The sequence below is a fragment of the Pipistrellus kuhlii genome, unplaced genomic scaffold, assembly GCF_014108245.1.
Source record: "Pipistrellus kuhlii isolate mPipKuh1 unplaced genomic scaffold, mPipKuh1.p scaffold_m20_p_120, whole genome shotgun sequence".
Taxonomy (NCBI): domain Eukaryota; kingdom Metazoa; phylum Chordata; class Mammalia; order Chiroptera; family Vespertilionidae; genus Pipistrellus; species Pipistrellus kuhlii.
This window is the reverse complement of record NW_023425428.1, coordinates 90,420-108,978: the sequence shown is the minus strand read 5'-3', so window position 1 is coordinate 108,978 and position 18,559 is coordinate 90,420. Positions and strand designations below refer to the sequence as shown.

The 18,559-nt window shown below is 71.0% G+C and overlaps 1 protein-coding gene across 2 annotated transcripts; it reads right to left on the bottom strand.

The window, feature by feature from the left end:
• Positions 1-902: 902 nt before the first annotated feature.
• ULK1 (unc-51 like autophagy activating kinase 1) lies at positions 903-16,848 on the bottom strand. 2 transcript variants are annotated; one of them, XM_036434300.2, is made up of 28 exons: positions 16,457-16,848; positions 16,097-16,189; positions 15,943-15,984; positions 11,486-11,518; positions 11,213-11,249; positions 10,857-11,030; positions 10,705-10,778; positions 9,805-9,906; positions 9,484-9,542; positions 9,316-9,398; positions 8,091-8,141; positions 7,854-7,942; positions 6,977-7,127; positions 6,766-6,826; positions 6,548-6,637; positions 6,149-6,274; positions 5,668-5,816; positions 5,492-5,578; positions 4,955-5,223; positions 4,441-4,613; positions 4,183-4,292; positions 3,947-4,090; positions 3,628-3,821; positions 3,102-3,274; positions 2,890-3,008; positions 2,534-2,691; positions 2,160-2,295; positions 903-2,083 (listed from the first exon to the last, which is right to left on the bottom strand). In XM_036434300.2, exons 1-28 carry the CDS (start codon positions 16,565-16,567, stop codon positions 2,031-2,033), a joined length of 3,141 nt encoding a protein of 1,046 aa, XP_036290193.1. In that variant the 5' UTR covers positions 16,568-16,848; the 3' UTR covers positions 903-2,030. The 2 variants fall into 2 exon arrangements, with proteins under 2 accessions (XP_036290193.1, XP_045436277.1); XM_045580321.1 differs by lacking the exons at positions 3,628-3,821; positions 3,947-4,090.
• Positions 16,849-18,559: the final 1,711 nt, after the last annotated feature.

Here is an 18,559-nt window from a genome sequence, read left to right as displayed (position 1 = left end):
GGCTGGCTTCCCTCCAGCCCAGCTTTGTCAGGAAGGATGTGTGGAAGATGCCCGGTCTAATTAGCACATCACCCTTTTATTATCATAGATTTTAAGTTTAGCAACAACAAAACGCCAGGGCTGCCTCCACCCCTTTGGGCATCAGGAGCCCACAGAGCAGCCGGGCGGGTCCCGCCCGGTCCCCGCCCGGCTGGGCTTCCTGTCTGGAGGGGCTGTGCACTTGAGGAAGCCGCCCAGGGGCCCCACCTTCACTTCCTCCAGCGCTGCCTCTCCGTGAACTTTCGCTTCACATTGTGGTGAGCCTTTTTGGTCACTTAGGCTATTTTTAACTAATGTAGTTGAAAAAAAATGCAAAGACTACCACTCAGCATTAGAAAGAGGTACCACCGGGTTTAAGAAAAGGCCTCGGGCCACAAACAGACATTTCTCCGAGGAAGATGTAACCTGGCCAACGAGGGAGATGCTCGGTCACCAGTCACCCAGGAATGGGCAAGCCTACCTCACAGTGTGCGCGGGGGAATCAGCATGGAGGCTGGGGGGTGGGGAAATGGGGGAATAAGGACACATACATAATACCTTAGTCAATGAGGAAAAAAACGATTAAAAAAGAACGGAGACTGACCAGCCCTGTGAGGATGTGGGGAAAGCGGGTGGGGACGGAAGGGGCGTGGCGCCCTGCAGTCTGGCGCTGGGTCCCTGCACATGACCCCCCCGCCCCCCGCCCCCCGCCCCCAAAGGCAGGCGTCCCAGGCAAGCAGGTCCCACTGGGACATGGCCAGGGGCCTGTGTGCGGGCCCGTCCAAGGTGCCACAGGACGCTGGCGGGGTGGGGGGGAGGGGGAGGGCAGGGGAAGCTGCAGCAGGCCTGGAACAGTGGCCAGCAATCATCAGTGACAGCAGCTCAACAATTCCAAAGGTTTATTTCCTTAAACGGTATTACACAATTAACACAACAGGCGGGACCACGGGATCCCCCTGAAGTAGCCCGGGCGAGTGCCGTCTCCCGGAGAGACCGGCTGGCACGGCCCGGAGGCACGCGGGCACGCTGGTGCCACGAGTGAGGAGCAGGAAGGGGGCCCCTCCGCAGCACCAGCCTCCCAGCAGCCGAGTCCCCCGACCGCCCGTAAAGCAATAAATAGGAGCATGTCCTGTGCGGCCAGGAGAGCAGTCACAGGGCTTCTTCCGAGTCCGACAGCGGCACTCTTCAAGTAGTATTGCGGAGGAACACCCGAGACCTGTGGGTCTGAGCTGTAGACCTCGAACCCAGGCCAGTGCCGGGACTCCCCTGGGTGCCCCCCAAACTCCGGGGGCGCACTCACGGGCGAGGCCCTAAGCCCAGAAGGTGGCTCCCTGCCCCTCTGATAGCAGCGGGACCTGGGGGGTGGGGAGGGGGTGAGGGAATTTAACATAAAAACCGACTGGGACGGCCAGATGGGGAGGTTTTTGCACAAACACCCCCTCACCAGCCCCGTCTGTGGCAGGAGCCCCACGCCTACAGGTGAGACAGCGGACACCCAGCCGTGCCATCTGACACTACGCGTCTCTCCTTTAAACAAGAGCTGCGGGTAAGACACGTTCGTAGTGAAGTGTGAGGACTGCCACGCCTGCTGGGAAGCTCGGTGCGCCCTATGTGTGTCCCCAAGAACATTAAATAGGACGCTGTGCTGGGCGCACAGCATGTATGTGTGTGTGTGTGTATACGTATGTACAGGCGCCGAGGGCGCGGGGGCCGGGCCGGCCTGGTAAAGTGCTCGTGCCTCACGAGGCGGGTGGTCTTGGGGAGGGCCGGCCGGCGGGCTGCAGGCTTTGGCTAGTGGGCCCTCGGGGGCGGCCGGGGCGCTGGGCCGGACCGGGCCGAGTCTGTGTGGCCCCCCAGTGCCCCACACCCCGCGCCAGCCGGAGCCCGGAAACAGCCGTGGCTGCAGACCCAGCTCCGGGCCGGGCTCCGGGCTGCCTCGCAGCCCTCCCCGGGGCCCGCAGAGAAGTCCGGCCGCTGGCCCAGCAGGCAGGCTCCAGGTCAGGCACGCCCGGTCAGCAGGGCCCGGTCAGCAGGGCCGAGAGTCTCCGCTCGATGCACAGCTTGCCTGCGGGAGGAGGCCGGTGAGTGCCGCCCGCCCGCCCGCGCGCCCGCCGTGCCCGCCCTGCGGGAGCCGCGCTCACACTTGGCGATGTTCTCCACGTCGGTGGGGTCCGCCAGCAGCTGCCGCAGCCCCTCCATGAGCAGCAGGGCCTTGTGGTAGCGCTGCACACAGTCCTCCCGGCGGTGGAACATCTCGTCCAGGGCGGCCGACTGCACCTGCCGGCAGAGGTGGTGTCTAACAGGTGCCTGCATGGCCATGGCAGCCGGCTCCGGGCGGCCGGCCGCCGTCACCCCCGGGAGGCAGGCTCTTAACCACCGACCGCCGCCTCAGAAACGGGCGCTGACTCCGAGCTCTTGGGGCAGGAGGAGCCCTGGCCGGAACCGAGTCTCCGGGAGGGAGCGGTCAGGGTGTGCCTGAGCCACGGAGCCCCGCCCGCCCGCGGCCGGCGCTGACCGTGTGCACTGCGTGGCTGAAGAGCAGCTTCTCGGCGGACACGCTCTGGATGCGGTCCAGCAGCCGCTGCTTGTCCAGGAAGAAGCGCTGCAGCCGCTGGCTCAGGCCCTGGCAGGCCAGCACGCTGTCCTTGTACAGCTCGTTCAGCCTCCGCACCACTGCAGGGGGCGGGGAGGGGGCGTCAGCACAGGGCCGTCCGCCCCGGACTCCCGCCTGACCGGCTCCCGGCTCCCCGCTCCCGCCTCCCGCCTGACCGGCTCCCGGCTCCCCGCTCCCGCCTCCCGCCTGACCGGCTCCCGGCTCCCCGCTCCCGCCTCCCGCCTGACGGGCTCCCGGACGCCCGGCCGGCCACGCACCCTGCTTCACCGTGGACGACAGGCAGAGCTTGCCGGCGCGGATCTGGTCGATGGCGGTCTGCAGGCCGGCGGACAGCAGCTCGGCCACCTTCAGGTACAGCACCAGCTGCTCCGCGAAGCTGGGGGCGAAGGCACGTCAGGAGCTGGGGGACACAGCCGCCCCTGGGGGGCCCTGCCCCAGGCCGCCCCCCGCCAGCCGCGGGCACACCCACCCCCACTCGCGGCTCAGCAGGCTGATCTGGTCGGCCACCACGCTCTCCTGCAGCTCGTACTCGGGGCCGCCGGCCGCCTCGCTGGCGCTGCCCTTGAGGGTGGCGATCTCCAGGACGAGCTGGACGAAGGCCAGCGTGAAGCGCAGGCCGTGCAGGATCTCCGTGTGCTCTTGCTGGGGCGGGGCAGAGAGCGGCTGGGCCGGGCGTCCAGGGCCTCTGCTCCGCCCGCGCCCGGCCCCGCGCCCCTCCCCGCGCCCCGGCCCCTCGCCCCCTCCCCTCGCCCCGCCCCGCGCCCCGCCCCGCGCCCCGGCCCCTCGCCCCGCCCCCCGCCCCGCCCCCCGCGCCCCTCCCCGCGCCCCGGCCCCTCCCCGCGCCCCTCGCCCGGCCCCGCGCCCCTCCCCTCGCCCCGGCCCCGCGCCCCTCCCCGCGCCCCGGCCCCTCGCCCCTTCCCGCGCCCCGGCCCCTCGCCCCCACCCCGGCCGCGCCCCGCCCCGCGCCCCCACCCCGGCCGCGCCCCGGCCCTCACCTCCATGAGCGTCTCCTCGGGGAGGTCGGGGGCCTCGAAGGTCACGGCCCCCTCCAGGTTGGCGGTGACGGTGTCGGCGAAGCCGCAGCAGTGGCCGGGGGCCAGGGCCTCGGGGGCGGCCTCACCGCAGGCCCCGGCGGCCAGGGGGCGGGCGGAGGCGGAGCCGGCGGAGCTGAGGGAGCTGGAGGAGCCCACTGCGGGGGAGGCCCCGTCAGGACCAGGACCGGCTCCACCTCCCGGAGCCCCTCCGTGACCCAGACGCCACCTGGGCACCGGGACGGGCCTGTGGGTGGCCTGCACTCCGGGCAGCCGTCCTCACCTGAGAACATCCTGGTGCGCAGGCTCTGGGGCGGGGTGGCCCCGCTCGGGGGCGAGCCCACCGTGAACACCACGGGAGAGGGGCTGCTGGCCCCCCCAGCACGGGCGCCCGGCTGCAGGTTCCCTCCAAAGCCAGCAGAGGGCGCTGTGGGCGGGAGAGCCGCTCAGGGAGGTCGGTCCCCCAGGGGGAGGGGGAGGGGGAGGGAGGGAGAGGGGACGAGGGCCCCCCCGGCTCACCGATCTCCATGGGCTTCTCGTGCAGGCTGTCCGAGCTGCCGGAGTCGGGGCCCTGCGCCCCGAACGCGGCCTTCAGGAGCAGGTCGGTGAGGCGGCCGGTGCTGAGGGACCTGCAGGAGTCGGGGGGCAGCGATGAGCCGCGGGTCCAGGCCACTCAGTCCTCCCGCCCGCCCGGGGGCAGCCAGTCACCCCGGACAGACCAGCAGGCCAGAGGGACGGAATGACGGCTCTGTGGGGAGGGGTCCCCGTCACCCTCACCTGCCGAAGGGGCCCTTGGCGTCCTCCGCCGGCCGCAGGCCCGGGCCCAGCGGCTGCGCCGGGAGGGGGCCGGCCTCCGAGAGGTCGGGCAGCGTGCGGTTCCGCGGCCGCGCCAGCAGGGCCAGCAGGTTCTGGGAGCTGGGCGTCTTGGGGAAGTCGAAGGCGGGCACGGCCTGGAGGGCAGTGGGCGCTGAGCACGGCCGGCCGGGGACTTCCTGGCAGCCCGGCAAGATCCACCCGCGTCTCCGGGCCCCGCCCCGAGCACCAAGCCCTGCGGCCCATCCTCCTCCGAGCTGACAAAGCACCGCCCGCGTGTGCACCCACACGCACACGCCGGCACACACGAGCTCAGGGTGGCTGCGGGTTCTGTCCCGTTTCACAGACAGGAACACCGCGTGCACAGCCTGGGAGGGGCGCTCCTCTGAGGGCCACACGGCAGGGCAGGCCTGGCCCTGGGACGGACGCCCGGGCAGACAGCCACCGCAGGCGCGGGGCCGTGGAAGCTGGGCCGTACCTTGGTGGGGGAGCCCAGGATGGGGGGCAGGGGGTTCCGCTGCAGGAAGTCCGGCAGCTTCGGGGAGCCGCGCAGGGGCCGGCAGGACTGGAGCCCGTGGGCCGGCTGGGGGGCGCTGGCCTGCGGGTGGCCGGGCACGGCCCCCGGCGGGTCGGTGGGCGGCTTGGGCAGCTTGGAGTGGACGAGGTGCAGGTCGGACAGGTTGGGGGCGCTGTGCAGGCGGCAGCCCAGCCCCGCGGTGCGGGGCGAGTGCTCGGGCGCCGAGGAGCCTGGAGGGGGCGGGGCAGGCCCGGTCACTGCGGGGCCGGGCAGGGATGAGGCGCCGGCCGCCCGTCACGCCTCCGCCGGCAGCAGCCAGGCCCTGGGAGACCCCGCCGGGCCCCACGGAGGCGCGGGTGGAACCACTTCCTCCCCTCCTGGGACAGGAAGGCAGCCCGCCCCTCCCGTCCCTGTGCCCCTGCCCCTGCCCCTGCCCCTGCCCCGAGCAGACCCTGCATCCCCGACCAGTCCCAGGCCCGGGGCCAGGGCCACACCCACCTGGACGAGGGGACCTGCCGCCCCGCATCTCGGCTCCTTGGGGGGAGGGCACCCCGCTCCATCCCAGCCGCTCCGGGATGGTTCCAACTTGGAGGAAAGGGGCGCAGGGTCAGTGCCGGGCGGAGAGGACACCCACCCCGCCCCTCCCCCGCCGGGCCGCCCCCGCACGGACTCACCTTGTGGGGACAGGGTACAGGGCCGGCCTCCGCCCAGGGACAGCTTCCTGGCCAGGCCGGCTCCGTGCTCCGCGTGGGACGGGGGTGACGGGCTGGCCCGGGCGAAGCCCCGGGGGCTGGTGCTGCCCGACCTGCGGATAGCGGAGGACCTGGGGGCGGGGACCGGCCGGGAGTGAGCCAGGCCCTGCCTGCCGGACGGCTCGGCCCGGCCCTGCTGGGAGGAGGACGACGACGACGGGGGGGGGGAGCCCCAGGGAGCCCCTTCGTCCCAGGGCCCTCTGCCTGACAGAACGGAGCCCTCGTCTGCTGGAAACTGCCACCACAGCCGACCCTGGCTTGTGAACTCAGGACACTTGGCAACTCTGCAGATGGCTGTCACCTGGACACTCGCTGTCTGGGTGTGTGGCTCTGCAGCGCTGCTCACTAGCCTTGCTGCCTGGCTCTTGTGCGTACACACACACGTGCACACGCACACGCTCACCGTGGGGCCTGGAACTGGGTCGGGGACTGCAGGTTCTGCTCGATGCGCTGGTAGTTCTGCACCTGGGTGGGCACGGGGATGGGCACCGACGCCCCGCACCGGCTGCTGGAGAAGGGGCCGGGCCGGCTGCGGGTGGCAGACGGGGCGGGTCACCTGGACGGCCACCAGGCTGACCCCAGCTCGGCCCTGTCTGGGCAGATGGCTGCTCAAAGCCCCCACCCCTGCGCCCGGGCCTCTGGTCAGGAGCCGCCGGCACACTCGGCAGAAGGAGGGACTGGGGGCAGGGAGGCCCAGGGGTCCCCGTGGTCCCCGCAGCCGTCCACCCGGACACCACGGTCCCTCCCACGGGACCACGGCGAGGGCTGGGGAGCCTGGCTCTGGCCGGCCCGGCCCGCTTACCCCGAGGGGCTGGGGGAGCCGCTGCAGGGCGGGGACGGAGACGGGGTGCGGCCGTGGCTCTCCAGGCCAGCGGAAGCCACCAGGGAGCTCCTGGGGGGAACAGACAGACAGGAGTGGGCGTGTGCAGACCCCGCTGTCCCGGGTCAGGAGACTCAGCCCTCCCCGAACGCTGACCCCCCCACGGGGTTACCCACACTCTCCCGAGGCGGCTGGCCTACCCGCTGCACATGAGGCTGTCCGGGGGGGGCTTGCCGCCGGCCGCCTCGGCCACCAGGTCGCCTGCGGACGGAGACGGGCGAGCTGGGCCCAGGCCGGAGTGTCCACGCCCTCCCAGACCACCTCCCCAGGGCCTCCCGACAGCCCCACCTGGGACCCGACAGAGGCGGGCCGGGCGGGCCACGCACCAGCCCACACCCCTCACCCCCGGACCTGGGAGCTGGGCCGGCACCATGACGAAGTCGTCCGTGTCGCAGGACGAGTCCTTGCTGCTGCCGCCCGAGTCGCGGGAGCCGTGCAGGAAGCCGGCGGCCTCGGCCGGGGAGATGAGCGTCTTCTGCAGCTGCGGCATCTCGCCCAGCGACTGGGCCCGGGGAGTCGGTGAGCCCGGCCGGCCGACACGCTGGCCGGACCCCCGGGCCCACTCCCCCCCTCTGAGACCACCCCCCGGCTGGCCGGACCCCCGGGCCCACTCCCCTCCCCTCTGAGACCACCCCCCGGCTGGCCGGACCCCCGGGCCCACTCCCCTCCCCTCTGAGACCACCCCCCGGCTGGCCCGGACCCCCGGGCCCACTCCCACCCTCTGAGACCACCCCCCGGCTGGCCGGACCCCCGGGCCCACTCCCCCCCTCTGAGACCACCCCCAGCTGGCCGGACCCCCGGGCCCACTCCCCTCCCCTCTGAGGCCACCCCCAGGCTGGCCGGACCCCCGGGCCCACTCCCCTCCCCTCTGAGACCACCCCCCGGCTGGCCGGACCCCCGGGCCCCCTCCCCCCTCCCCTCTGAGACCACCCCCGGCTGGCCGGACCCCCGGGCCCACTCCCCTCCCCTCTGAGGCCACCCCCAGGCTGGCCGGACCCCCGGGCCCACTCCCCTCCCCTCTGAGGCCACCCCCAGGCTGGCCGGACCCCCGGGCCCACTCCCCTCCCCTCTGAGACCACCCCCCGGCTGGCCGGACCCCCGGGCCCCCTCCCCCCTCCCCCTCCCCTCTGAGACCACCCCCGGCTGGCCGGACCCCCGGGCCCACTCCCCTCCCCTCTGAGGCCACCCCCCGGCTGGCCGGACCCCCGGAGCGGCCGCGGGCACTCACCGGGGGGGAGGCCAGGTGGGAGGTGGAGCTGCTGCTGGAGCTGCTGCCGGAGCCGGAGCTCGGGTACGAGGGCACAGGCACGGGCGGGGCTGTGGGCCGGGCGGTCAGTCCCCGCCTTCCCTGCCCCCCCTCTGCTGCGGACAGCTGCCCGGCACAGAGGGACCAGCTCCCACCCCCGCCCCCGCCGCCCCCAGGCCCGAGGGGTGAGCCGGGGGCGAGGGGCCCTCAGGGACTCACACTTCTTCACTGAAGCGCTGGCATCGAGGAAAGGGTGACGGAAAAACTCATCTGCAGGAGGGGAGCAAGACCTCAGGACCCAGCCCTGGCCTTCAGGGGAGAAGGCTCCCCCCGAGCCCCAGCTGGCCTGGCCCCGGGCGCAGGCAGAGCCCCGGGGACGCCTGAGTGTCTGGCCCAGGCCCAGCGGCCGGCCTGGTTCCCCCACCCCTCCCCCTCCCCCTCCCCCACCCCTCCCCCTCCCCCACCCCTCCCCCTCCCCCCTCCCCCCGGCCCGGCCTGGTTCCCCCACCCCTCCCCCTCCCCCCTCCCCCGGCCTGGTCCTCCCATCCCCTCTCCCCCCCCCCTCCCCCGGCCTGGTCCTCCCATCCCCCCCCCCCCCCGGCCTGGTCCTCCCATCCCCTCCCCTCCCCCTCCCCCGGCCCCGCCTGGTCCTCCCATCCCCTCCCCCTCCCCTCCCCCCTCCTCCAGAGGAGGGGCCTGGCCTGGTCCTCCCATCCCCTCCCCTCCCCCTCCCCCGGCCCCGCCTGGTCCTCCCATCCCCTCCCCTCCCCCTCCCCCGGCCCCGCCTGGTCCTCCCATCCCCTCCCCCCCCTCCCCCAGAGGAGGGGCCTGGCCTGGTTCTCCCATCCCCTCCCCCTCCCCCTCCCCCGGCCCGGCCTGGTCCTCCCATCCCCTCCCCCTCCCCCGGCCCCGCCTGGTCCTCCCATCCCCTCCCCCTCCCCCTCCCCCGGCCCCGCCTGGTCCTCCCATCCCCTCCCCCCCCCCCTCCCCTGGCCCCGCCTGGTCCTCCCATCCCCTCCCCCTCCCCTCCCCCGGCCCCGCCTGGTCCTCCCTCCCCTCCCCCTCCCCCTCCTCCAGCCCCGCCTGGTCCTCCCATCCCCTCCCCTCCCCCCCCTCCCCGGCCTGGTCCTCCCATCCCCTTCCCCTCCCCTCCCCCCTCCCCCAGAGGAGGGGCCCGGCCTGGTCCTCCCCTCCCCTCCCCCCCCTCCCCCTCCCCCGGCCTGGTCCTCCCCTCCCCTCCCCCTCCCCCGGCCCCGCCTGGTCCTCCCATCCCCTCCCCTCCCCCCCCCTCCCCCGGAGGAGGGGCCCGGCCTGGTCCTCCCCTCCCCTCCCCTCCCCCCCCTCCCCCGGCCCGGCCTGGTCCTCCCATCCCCTCCCCCTCCCCCTCTCCCTCCCCCGCCTGGTCCTCCCATCCCCCCCCCCCCCCCCGGAGGAGGGCCCGCACCGAAGTCCATGCGGTCCTTGTGGTTGCGCTGCAGCAGGGCCAGCAGCAGCTGCCTCAGGGGGGCCGAGGTCTCCCGGGGGATGCTGGGGGCAGAGGGCAGCAGGTCAGCGGGGCTGGGGGCCTGAGGGGCGGGCCGGGCCGGGCCGGGCCGGGCGGGGCGGGGCTTACATGGGCACCAGGGTCTTGTTCTTCTCGTAGAAGAGGCGCAGGTCCTGGGGGCTGCTGGCCTGGGGGGGACGGGGGGAGGCGTGGAGCTGGCAGCTGCGCCATCGGGTGCCCGGCTGGGGCAGGAGCCCGCTCCCCTCTGCGACGTCCTCCCCCCCCCCGGCAGCTGAGGAGCGTGGGGCCGGCAGGGGGCAGCCGCGGCCCGCGCTGTCTAAGAGGCAGCTGGCCCTGGGGACCCCAGGGGTCTGGTGCAATTGGGCGTTTGCTCCTTGAAATCGAGGGCTTACCCACGCCCCCACCCGAGAAGCTGCGCCGGGCACCCACCTGGAAGGGCGCCTTCCCGGTCAGGCACTGGTACACGATGGTGCCGATGCTCCATAGGTCCGCCTTCCCGTCGTAGTGCTGCGACATGATGACCTCGGGGGCCTGCGGGCGACAAGCACGGGGTCAGGGCCTCGGCAACAGCAGACACCGAGTGAGCACTGACCTCGTGTGGAGCCAGCCAATCAGAGCAGACACCAGCCAGGTGCCAGCCAATCAGAGCAGACACTCATGAAGTGCCAGCCAATCAAAACAGACACCAGCCGGGACCGGTTTGGCTCAGTGGATAGAGCATCGGCCTGCGAACTGAAGGGTCCCGGGTTCGATTCCAGCCAAGGGCATGTGTCTTGGTTGCGGGCACATCCCCAGTGGGGGGTGTGCAGGAGGCAGCTGGTTGATGGTTCCCTCTGTCCCTCTCAATTCCTCTCTGTGTAAAATCAATAAAATATATTAGAAACAAAACAAAACAGATACCAGCCAGGTGCCAGCCAATCAGAGCAGACACCCATGAAGTGTCAGCCAATCAGAACAGACACCAGCCAGGTGCCAGCCAGTCACCACAGCCGTGGTGGGGAACAATGGGACAGCCACACTGGCTGACCACCCCAGTGCGGCCACAGGACAGCGGCTGTGGGCAGGGAGGGGCAGGCCGGGGCGGGGAGGGCAGGCGGGGGGGGGGGGGGGGCAGGCAGGGGCGGGCTGGGGCGGGGAGGGGCGGGGAGGGCAGGCTGGGGCGGGGAGGGGCAGGCTGTGGGTGAGGAAGGGCAGGCCGGGGCGGGGAGGGGCGGGCCGGGGCGGGGAGGGCAGGCCGGGGTGGGGAGGGGCGAGCTGTGGGTGAGGAAGGGCAGGCCGGGGCGGGGAGGGCAGGCCGGGGCGGGGAGGGGCAGGCCGGGCCGCACCTACCATGTACATGGGGGAGCCGCAGAGCGTGGCGGCCATCATGTTGCTCTGCAGGTAGCGGGCGAAGCCGAAGTCGGCTGCGGGAGAGGACGGGTGAGCGGAGGCCGTGGGCAGGCAGCCCTCGCGCCCGCGCCCGCGCCCGCGGCCCGGCTCACCGATCTTGACGCGGATGTTGTTGGGGTTGGCGCGGCGGCCGCCGGGGTTGGACAGCAGGATGTTCTGGGGCTTCAGGTCGCGGTGGATGATGCCCTTGCTGTGCAGCAGCCGCATGGCGCCCGCGATCTGCTGCAGGAAGAGCCGGATGGTGTCCTCGCTCAGCGTGCGCATGGCTGTGGGGAGACGGGGCTCAGGGTGCGGCCACGTGTCCGGTCCATCCGAGGCCGCCCGGGGCCGCCCGCCCAGCCCTGACCCCGGCAGTCACCCCCGGCAGCTCCCTGCGGCTGCCCACCACCCGCTCCTCAGTGTGGGGCTGGTCAGGGTGTGGGCAGGGCCCCGGCCGCGGGCCACTCACTGTGCAGGTAGTCGGCCAGGTCCCCGCCGTTGCAGTACTGCAGGAGACAGACAGCCCCACGCCCGTCAGTGCCGGCACCTCCAGCCCTGCCCGTCTCCCCACCGCCCCTGCTGGCCTCGGTGCTGCCCCCCGCCCCTCAGGCAGGTAGCCGGCAATCCACGCCTGAGCAGGTCCGCAGGGTGCTCCCCGGACACAGGGCGAGGGCAGTGCAGCCCGCCCACCTGCCCGGGCGGGAGACAGGGGTCCCAGAGCCGGGGGGCCGCGGGGACTCACCTCCATGACCAGGTAGACGGAGTTGGCCATTTCCTGCGGACAGAGGGGAGGCGTGAGAGGGCGGGCAGCCGTGGGGAGCCGGTCTCAGGCGTGTGGCCTGGGCACTGGGCGCCGTGGACACGCCACCTGGGCCGCGGGCAGGAGCCGCCAGTGAGCTTGGCGCCAGCTGCCGGGGGCCTGCGTGCCAGGCTCAGCCAGCTGGTCGGCGGCAGGAGACAGGACAGGGGAGAGCCAAGTGGGCTCTGGTGTTTGGGTTTTGAGGTCACTTCCCTGAGTGGCAGGAGCAGGAGCCAATCAGAACATTCATCTGCCAGGTCTGGGGGAGGGGCTGAGGTCCCAGGAGAGGCCTCAGAGTGGGGTGTGGACCCCGCCTCCCGGTGCAGCCCTCAGCCGCCCGGCCAGACCAGGCCTGGGGCTGGGCCAGGGCTCAGCCTGCTGCTCGGAGTGACGCATCCTGGCTGGGGACCCACTCGGGGGCCCAGGCCACCCGGGAAGGGACAGGGCCCTCGGTGTGGACGCTGCTGGGACCCAGGTTCCGGAATCAGAGCCACTCAGGCCAGCTCCGCCCGCCCAGGACACGGAGGAGCCGTGCCAGGCTGGCGTGCGGAACCCCAGCTCTTCCCCAGGTGGGGTCCCCCAAAGAGGGCCTCCGTCCGCAGGAACAAGGCCCCAAGCCCGACAGCACCAGCACTGCTGGGCCTGGGAACAGGACCCGCTCCCCGGCCCAGCACCAGGTGAGGGGAGCCCCAAAGCCCTCCAGCGTGGGCCCTGGGGAGGGAGGAGGACAGGGGACCCTCTCAGCAGCCCGCCCCCTGGAGGGCAAGGAGGGAACAGAGCCCCTGGGGACTGGATGTCAGCCCCCCCCCCAGCCCACAGAGAGGGTCCAGGGTGGAGACGCCTCAGGAGCCACTGCGATGTGGGGTGAGCTCTCAGGGCGTGGGGCCGGGCTGGGCACCCCTGGGAGAGGCAGGCTGGCTCCAGCATGCCCACCTGGCGTTAGTCCCCAGGCCTCTCGGTGGGGCGTGCGCCAGCGCGGACGCTGAGGCCGCCTCAGCCCCGCCTGACCCCCCCACAGGCCCCGCCCGCAGGCCGGCTGAGGGGCAGAGATAACAGGGCGGGAGCTGGAGGCCCGTCACCGTCACTGGGGACCGACGAGGGACAGGTCAGAGGTGGCCACAGGAGGCGGGGGAGGCGCTGGCAGAGACCCAGCGGAGGGAGGCAGAGAGGAGCCGGGATACGGACCCAGAAATAACCGGGATTCGGCACGCCCCGGCCACCTGCTCCCTCGCCCTCGCCTGCCCTCACCTTGACCACCACCTCCTGTGAGTGCTGACGTGCTCGCCAACCCCCTCCAGCACCAGCTCTGGGCGCCATGGGCTCCTCGGAGAGGCCAGGGCAGGCCGGCACCGCCAGCTCTCGCCCGTCTTCCCGACGGCTGGCTCCCCCGAAAGCCCTGAGCTCACCACCAAGCAGACGGGCAGGGGCAGCAATCACAGCACCCACCCCGGGAGCTGTCCCCCAGGACAGACAGAGACCCCACACCACTGAGGGGGCCTCCAGATCCACGGCACCCCCAGAGCAGGTCCCTGCGGCACTGACAGCATCCCCTGGTTGTGGGCTCGGAGGCCGGGAGAGGGCAGCCGGGGACGGAGTTTCGAGGGGCCGCCTCCGTGTGACCGGGCCCTGGGAGGACATGTGCCCAGGCCTCCCGATAAGACAGGACACGGCAGGCCAGCTGAGTGTCCTAACCTGCCCTGCCCGCCCGGCCAGCTCCAGGCCAGCGGCAGAAGGCGAGGCCCAGCCACGGGGCCTGAGGCGGCGCCCCAAAGAGCCCGGGTGGCGGGTTCGACTCTGGTCAGGGCAGTGCAAGAACCGCACGGCGGGCGTCAGTGAGAGACCCCGGCGTGGCTCAGTGCTGGGCGTCGGCCTAGGCCAGGAGGTCAGGGTTCGGTTCCTGGTCAGGGCACAGGCCCGGGCTGCCGGCCGTGCGGGAGGCAGCCTGTCTGTGATTCTCTTTCGTCGTTGATGTTTCCGTCTCCCTCTCCCTTCCTCTCTGCGATCAATAAAAATGTATTTTTAAAGACGAGATGCATTCCCCACCCTGGGACGCAGCTGGCAGGGACGAGGAGAGGCCTCCGCACGCGGGCAGCCTGCCGCCCGGCCCGGCCCGGCCTCCACGGACCAGTCTGGCCCCCGTCCTGAGCTCAAAGCACCGTCCCTCTCACCTGGGATGGACTTCTAGGAATCCGCCCACAGACCACGCACTCCCGGCAGAGGCCAGCACCAGCAGGGCCATTCCCACTCGGCGGGATCACCTCCCGCCCCATCGGCCAGCGATCGGACAGGGGGCGAGTGACCGCCTCAGAGCTGCAGCTACAGCCACGGCCACGGCCACGGCCACGGCCACGGCCACGGCCACGGCCGCCCCAACAGCTAACACCCATGCTGTGTCCTATGACCAGTTTCAAACCAAACAACTCTGGGGCCTCAGTCTTAAAGGAAGAGGCGGGGCTCAGAGAGGGTAAGACAGTGGCCCAGGGACACACAGCTAGCTTAAGCTGCAGCGCCGGGACTGGGACTGGGTCTGGGCTCCGGACCACAGGCTTGGCGGCGCTGGCCTCGCTGAGGGCACCCCGGGGTCCTGCTCTTGGGAGGAGGGTGTCACCCATCACACACGGGGTGAGCCGGTTGTGTGGAGTGAGGGGCACCCCTCCAAGAGGCAGGGGGAGGTGGGGAGGGGCGGCGGGGAGGGGGCAGTGAGAATGCCTGCCATGCCCACGCCACCTCGCCGAGACCCAGACTCGGCACACACCTCTGGGGGGTGGGCCCCACCTCCCCCCCCCCCGCCCCCGTCCCGTTTCGTACTTTTTAAAAAAATACATCTCTGTTGGTTTCAGAGAGGAAGGGACAGGGACACAGAGAGAGAAACATCAGTGATGAGAGAGAATCATGGATGGGCTGCCTCCTGCACGCCCCCTGCTGGGGATGGAGCCCGCAACCTGGGCCTGTGCCCTGACCGGGAATCGGACCCGTGACCTCCTGCTACATGGTATGGTGCCCAATCAACGGAGCCACACCAGCCGGGCTTATCCTATTTAAAAAATATATATACTTTATTGACTTCCTGCGGAGAGGAACGGAGTCAGAAACATCATGAGAATCATCGATCAGCCACCTCCTACTGGGGATGTGCCCGCAACCCAGGTACATGCCTCTGACCGGAATCGAACCCGGGATCCCTGTCTGCAGGCCAACGCTCCATCCGCTGAGCCACACGGGTTAGGGCTTAACCTATTTTTAAAAGACCTTCCTCTCCCCCCTCCCAATCCCCCCCACCCCAGTGCCAGACAGGAACCACCACACACACCCCTCAAGGGAGCAGGAGCCTCGCATAGGAGGCAGGCCAGGCCGGGCTCCGAGCACTTCCTCTGTGGGGAAGCCGAGCACTGCCAGCCCTGGAGGAAGTGGCACTGCCCACAACCAGGTGTGCGGCCAGCGGGAGGCGGGGGGGGGGGGGTCCGTCCAGGGGGAGGACAGGGAGGAGGAGGAGGGAGGGGGCCGCCAGGACACAGTGTACCTCCATGCGGGCCGCCAGGCACAGGACCGGGCCCTCCCCGGGGCACCTCACGCTGTGCCACACAAGGGGGGTCCCCCAAGGCCAGGGCCGGCTCTGAGGGGGGTGGGGAGGACAGGGAAGGAGGGAGGCGGCCACCCAAACACAGCCGGCCCGCCCCAGCCGGTCCCGTGGCCTCCGTAAACAGGTTTCAAAACCATTAGTCAGCACTTTGGCCCCATCCGCCGCCGCCTCCGGTTCCCAAGTCCCCACAGGGAGCATCTGGGGTCCCGGACCCCGGCTGAGGCCCCCGCGGCCACCACCTCCACCTCCACCGGGCCCGGGGGACCCGCCTGCTCCCTCCGGGCCAGCCAGGCCTGAGCGGCCTCAGCCCCCAGGCCACCGCCTCCCGCCCGCCCGGCCCCAGGAATCTCCGGCGGCCCCTGCCCTCCCCCCGCTCTGACGCAGAGCCGGGCCGGCCAATGCCGGGCCCCGGAGCAATGTCAACAAACACTGGGCCTGCCCAGACAGGTGGGCCCGGCCGGCGGCGGCCCCATTACCGGGGCCTGGGCCGCAGACAGGACTCCAGGTCAGGGCCACCGGGCCAGACCCCGCGCCAAGCGCCAACCGGGCGGCCCTCCTCCCTGCCAGGGCCGCCGCGGTCGCCCGCTGGGCCCGGCCCGGCCGCCCTTCCCTGGCCGAGCAGGCAGCCGGGGAGGTGGGCTCCCCCCGGCACGGCTGAGGGAGCGGGCTCACCACAGCGTCCGGGTTCCCAGGCTCCCGCGTCCGGCCAGATGGGGAGGCCCGGCCCCTTCCCCCAACACGGCCGCGGGCCCCGCAGTGCCCGGGGGACCCTCCCCACCAGGACGGGGACCCCGGCGGAGCCGGAGCTCCTGGCTCTTACCTGGAAGTCGTACAGAGCCACGATGTTTTCATGTTTCAGTTCCTAGGACAGAACCCCAAGTTTCCGGTGAGCGGCGGAGCGGGGCTCCCCCGCGGCCTCGCCCTCCACCGGCCTCGCCCCTCCTGCCTCGGGCCCCCCAGTCCCCCCCCCTCACCTTGAGGATCTTGATTTCCTTCCCCAGCAGCGTCTGGGACTTGGCCAGGTTCTTCTTGTTAATGCACTTGACCGCGACCTCCAGGTCGTGCTTCTGAGAACCCAAAGGGCTGCTTTCAGTCGGGGAGCCAGGGAACCCCTTCCCGCAGGCAGCCCCCCGTCCAGGGACCGGCTGGCGAGTCCGGGCACCGGGCTGGGAGGGTGCCCGGGCCGGGAGGGTGCCCGGGCCGGGAGGGTGCCCGGGCCGGGAGTGGAGAGGAGGGGGTCCCCGGGGAGGGGGAGATGTATGTGGGGGTCCCCGGGCCCTGGGGGCGGAGGGGTCCCGGGACTGGGGGTGAGGGGGTCCCCGGCCCCACATCACCTCGCGGTGGCGCCCCTTGAAGACCACCGCGAAGGCGCCGTGCCCGATCAGGTCCTTGCGCGAGAACTCGAACTTGCCCACGGTCTCCATGCCGCCGCGGCCGGGCTCCATGGCGCGGGCCGGGGCGGCGGGCGGGCCGGGCTCAGGCCGGGGGCCGCGGGCGGGGGGCGCGCGCCATCGGCCAGGCCGGGCCCGCTCCCAGCCCGGCCGCCGCTCGGATCCCGCTCCCCGACGACCCGGTTCCGACACGGTCTCCGCTACGGTTCCGACTGGGGCGACAGACGACCCGGTTCGGACGGGGCTCGGCCTCGGCTCGGCCCGGCGGCGGGGAAACAAAAGAGCCGCGGCCGCAGGGCCCGGAGCCTCAGACGCCCGCGCACGCGCACTGAGCGCCGAGGGCGGCGGGCGCGGTGGGGGTGGGGTGGGAGCTGGGGGCGGGGCCTCGGCCGGCGGGGCGGGGCCTTGGGGGCGGGGCCTGGCGAGCGGCCGTGCGCTTACTGGGAGGCAGGGCTGGTGAGGGGGCGGGGCCTGTTGGATGGGGCGGGGCGGGCCGGAGGGGACCTGGGCTTGCACTGGGTCAGGCGCTGGCGTGGGCGGGGCCTTCCGGGGGGCGGGGCCTGCTGGGAGCATGGCTGGCTGGGGCGGGGTCTAGTCGGGGGCGGGGCCTGCTGGGAGCGTGACGGGCGGGGGCGGGGCCAGCCGCGGCGTGCTGGGCCCTGTGTTCCCTCCAGGCTGCCGGTTCGCCATAATCACACCTGGGTCTTGGCACGCGCACCCCGAGGCTGGGGAGCGGGAAGAATACATTCTTAGGGGGAGAACAGCCGTGAGAAAATTATTCTCTCTTTTAAAAAAATTTTTACATGCATTTATTGATTTTGGAGAGGATGGGAGAGAGAGAAACATCCGTGTTGAGAGAGAATCACGAATCAGCTGCCTCCTGCACGCCGCGCCCCCTGGGATCGAGCCTGCCACCCGGGCCTGTGCCCTTGGCGGGAATCGAACCCGGGACCCTTCAGTCCCGAAGGCCAACGCTCTATCCGCTGGGCCACACTGGCCAGGGCAAGAAGGTTATTCTCTTAAGATTGTTGGCTAAAGGTCACCCAAACCTGGGAAATGGCCCCCCAGTCTGGCCGGGAGGAGAGGGTAGGTCAGTCCCAGGGGAAGGACACATGGCAACCTCAGAGAAAGGTGCTCACAGAGTTTGTAATTTTGTAATTAAGTGAAAGCCAGACACACAGCAGGAAGTCCCTCCACCACAGACAACAGTGTGGAGGTTCCCAGAGGGAGGGGGGGAAGGAGAGGGCGGGAGGGGCTGAGTGATGGTGACGTGACGTGGGCGGTGGACACGGCACCACATACCGATGACACACGATAGAATTATGCACATGGAACCTGTATGGCTTCACTAAGCACCGTCATCCCAATACATTCAATAAAAAATACATTAAAATAATTTTAAAAGAGAAAGCCACTCGAGGGGGGTGACTTTCTCACGTGCTTATAGGCCAGTGGTCGGCAAACTCACCCGTCCACAGAGCCAAACATCAGCAGCACAACGATGGACATGTCTTTGGAGGGCCACATTTTTTAAACGTAAACTTCTTCGAACGCCACGTCTTCAACACAGACTCGCACAGGCCGGGGAGTTTTGTGGAGGAGCCACACTCCAGGGGCCAAAGGGCCGCGGTTTGCCGACCGCGGTTAAAGGCCGTTGGGGAGTCTGCTCTGAACGTGTCTATTCAGGTCCCCGGACGGGGTGTGCGCTGGAGAGAGGGGTCCTTCTCTCTCCACCCGGATAGTCAGCACCTGTTTCGGTAAATCGGGTTCCCCGGACCCCAGCCACGCCCACTCCCTGTGGGTCCGCAGGGATTGTGGTCCGGCCCTTCTAGGAACAGGTTAGGTCCCGGCCTTGAAGAAATCCTCAGGGGAGAGGCGTGAGTATTAAAGGACACTCCAAGGTGACAAGGAAAGACCCTCCTGCCTCCTTATCGACAAGTTCTAGATTGGTTTTTTTGTTTTCCAAATATCAAATGTTGTTCCCCCTGGGACCCTCCCCAGTTCCCCAGGGCACAATGCCCAGAGGGGGACCCACCTCAAAGGCTC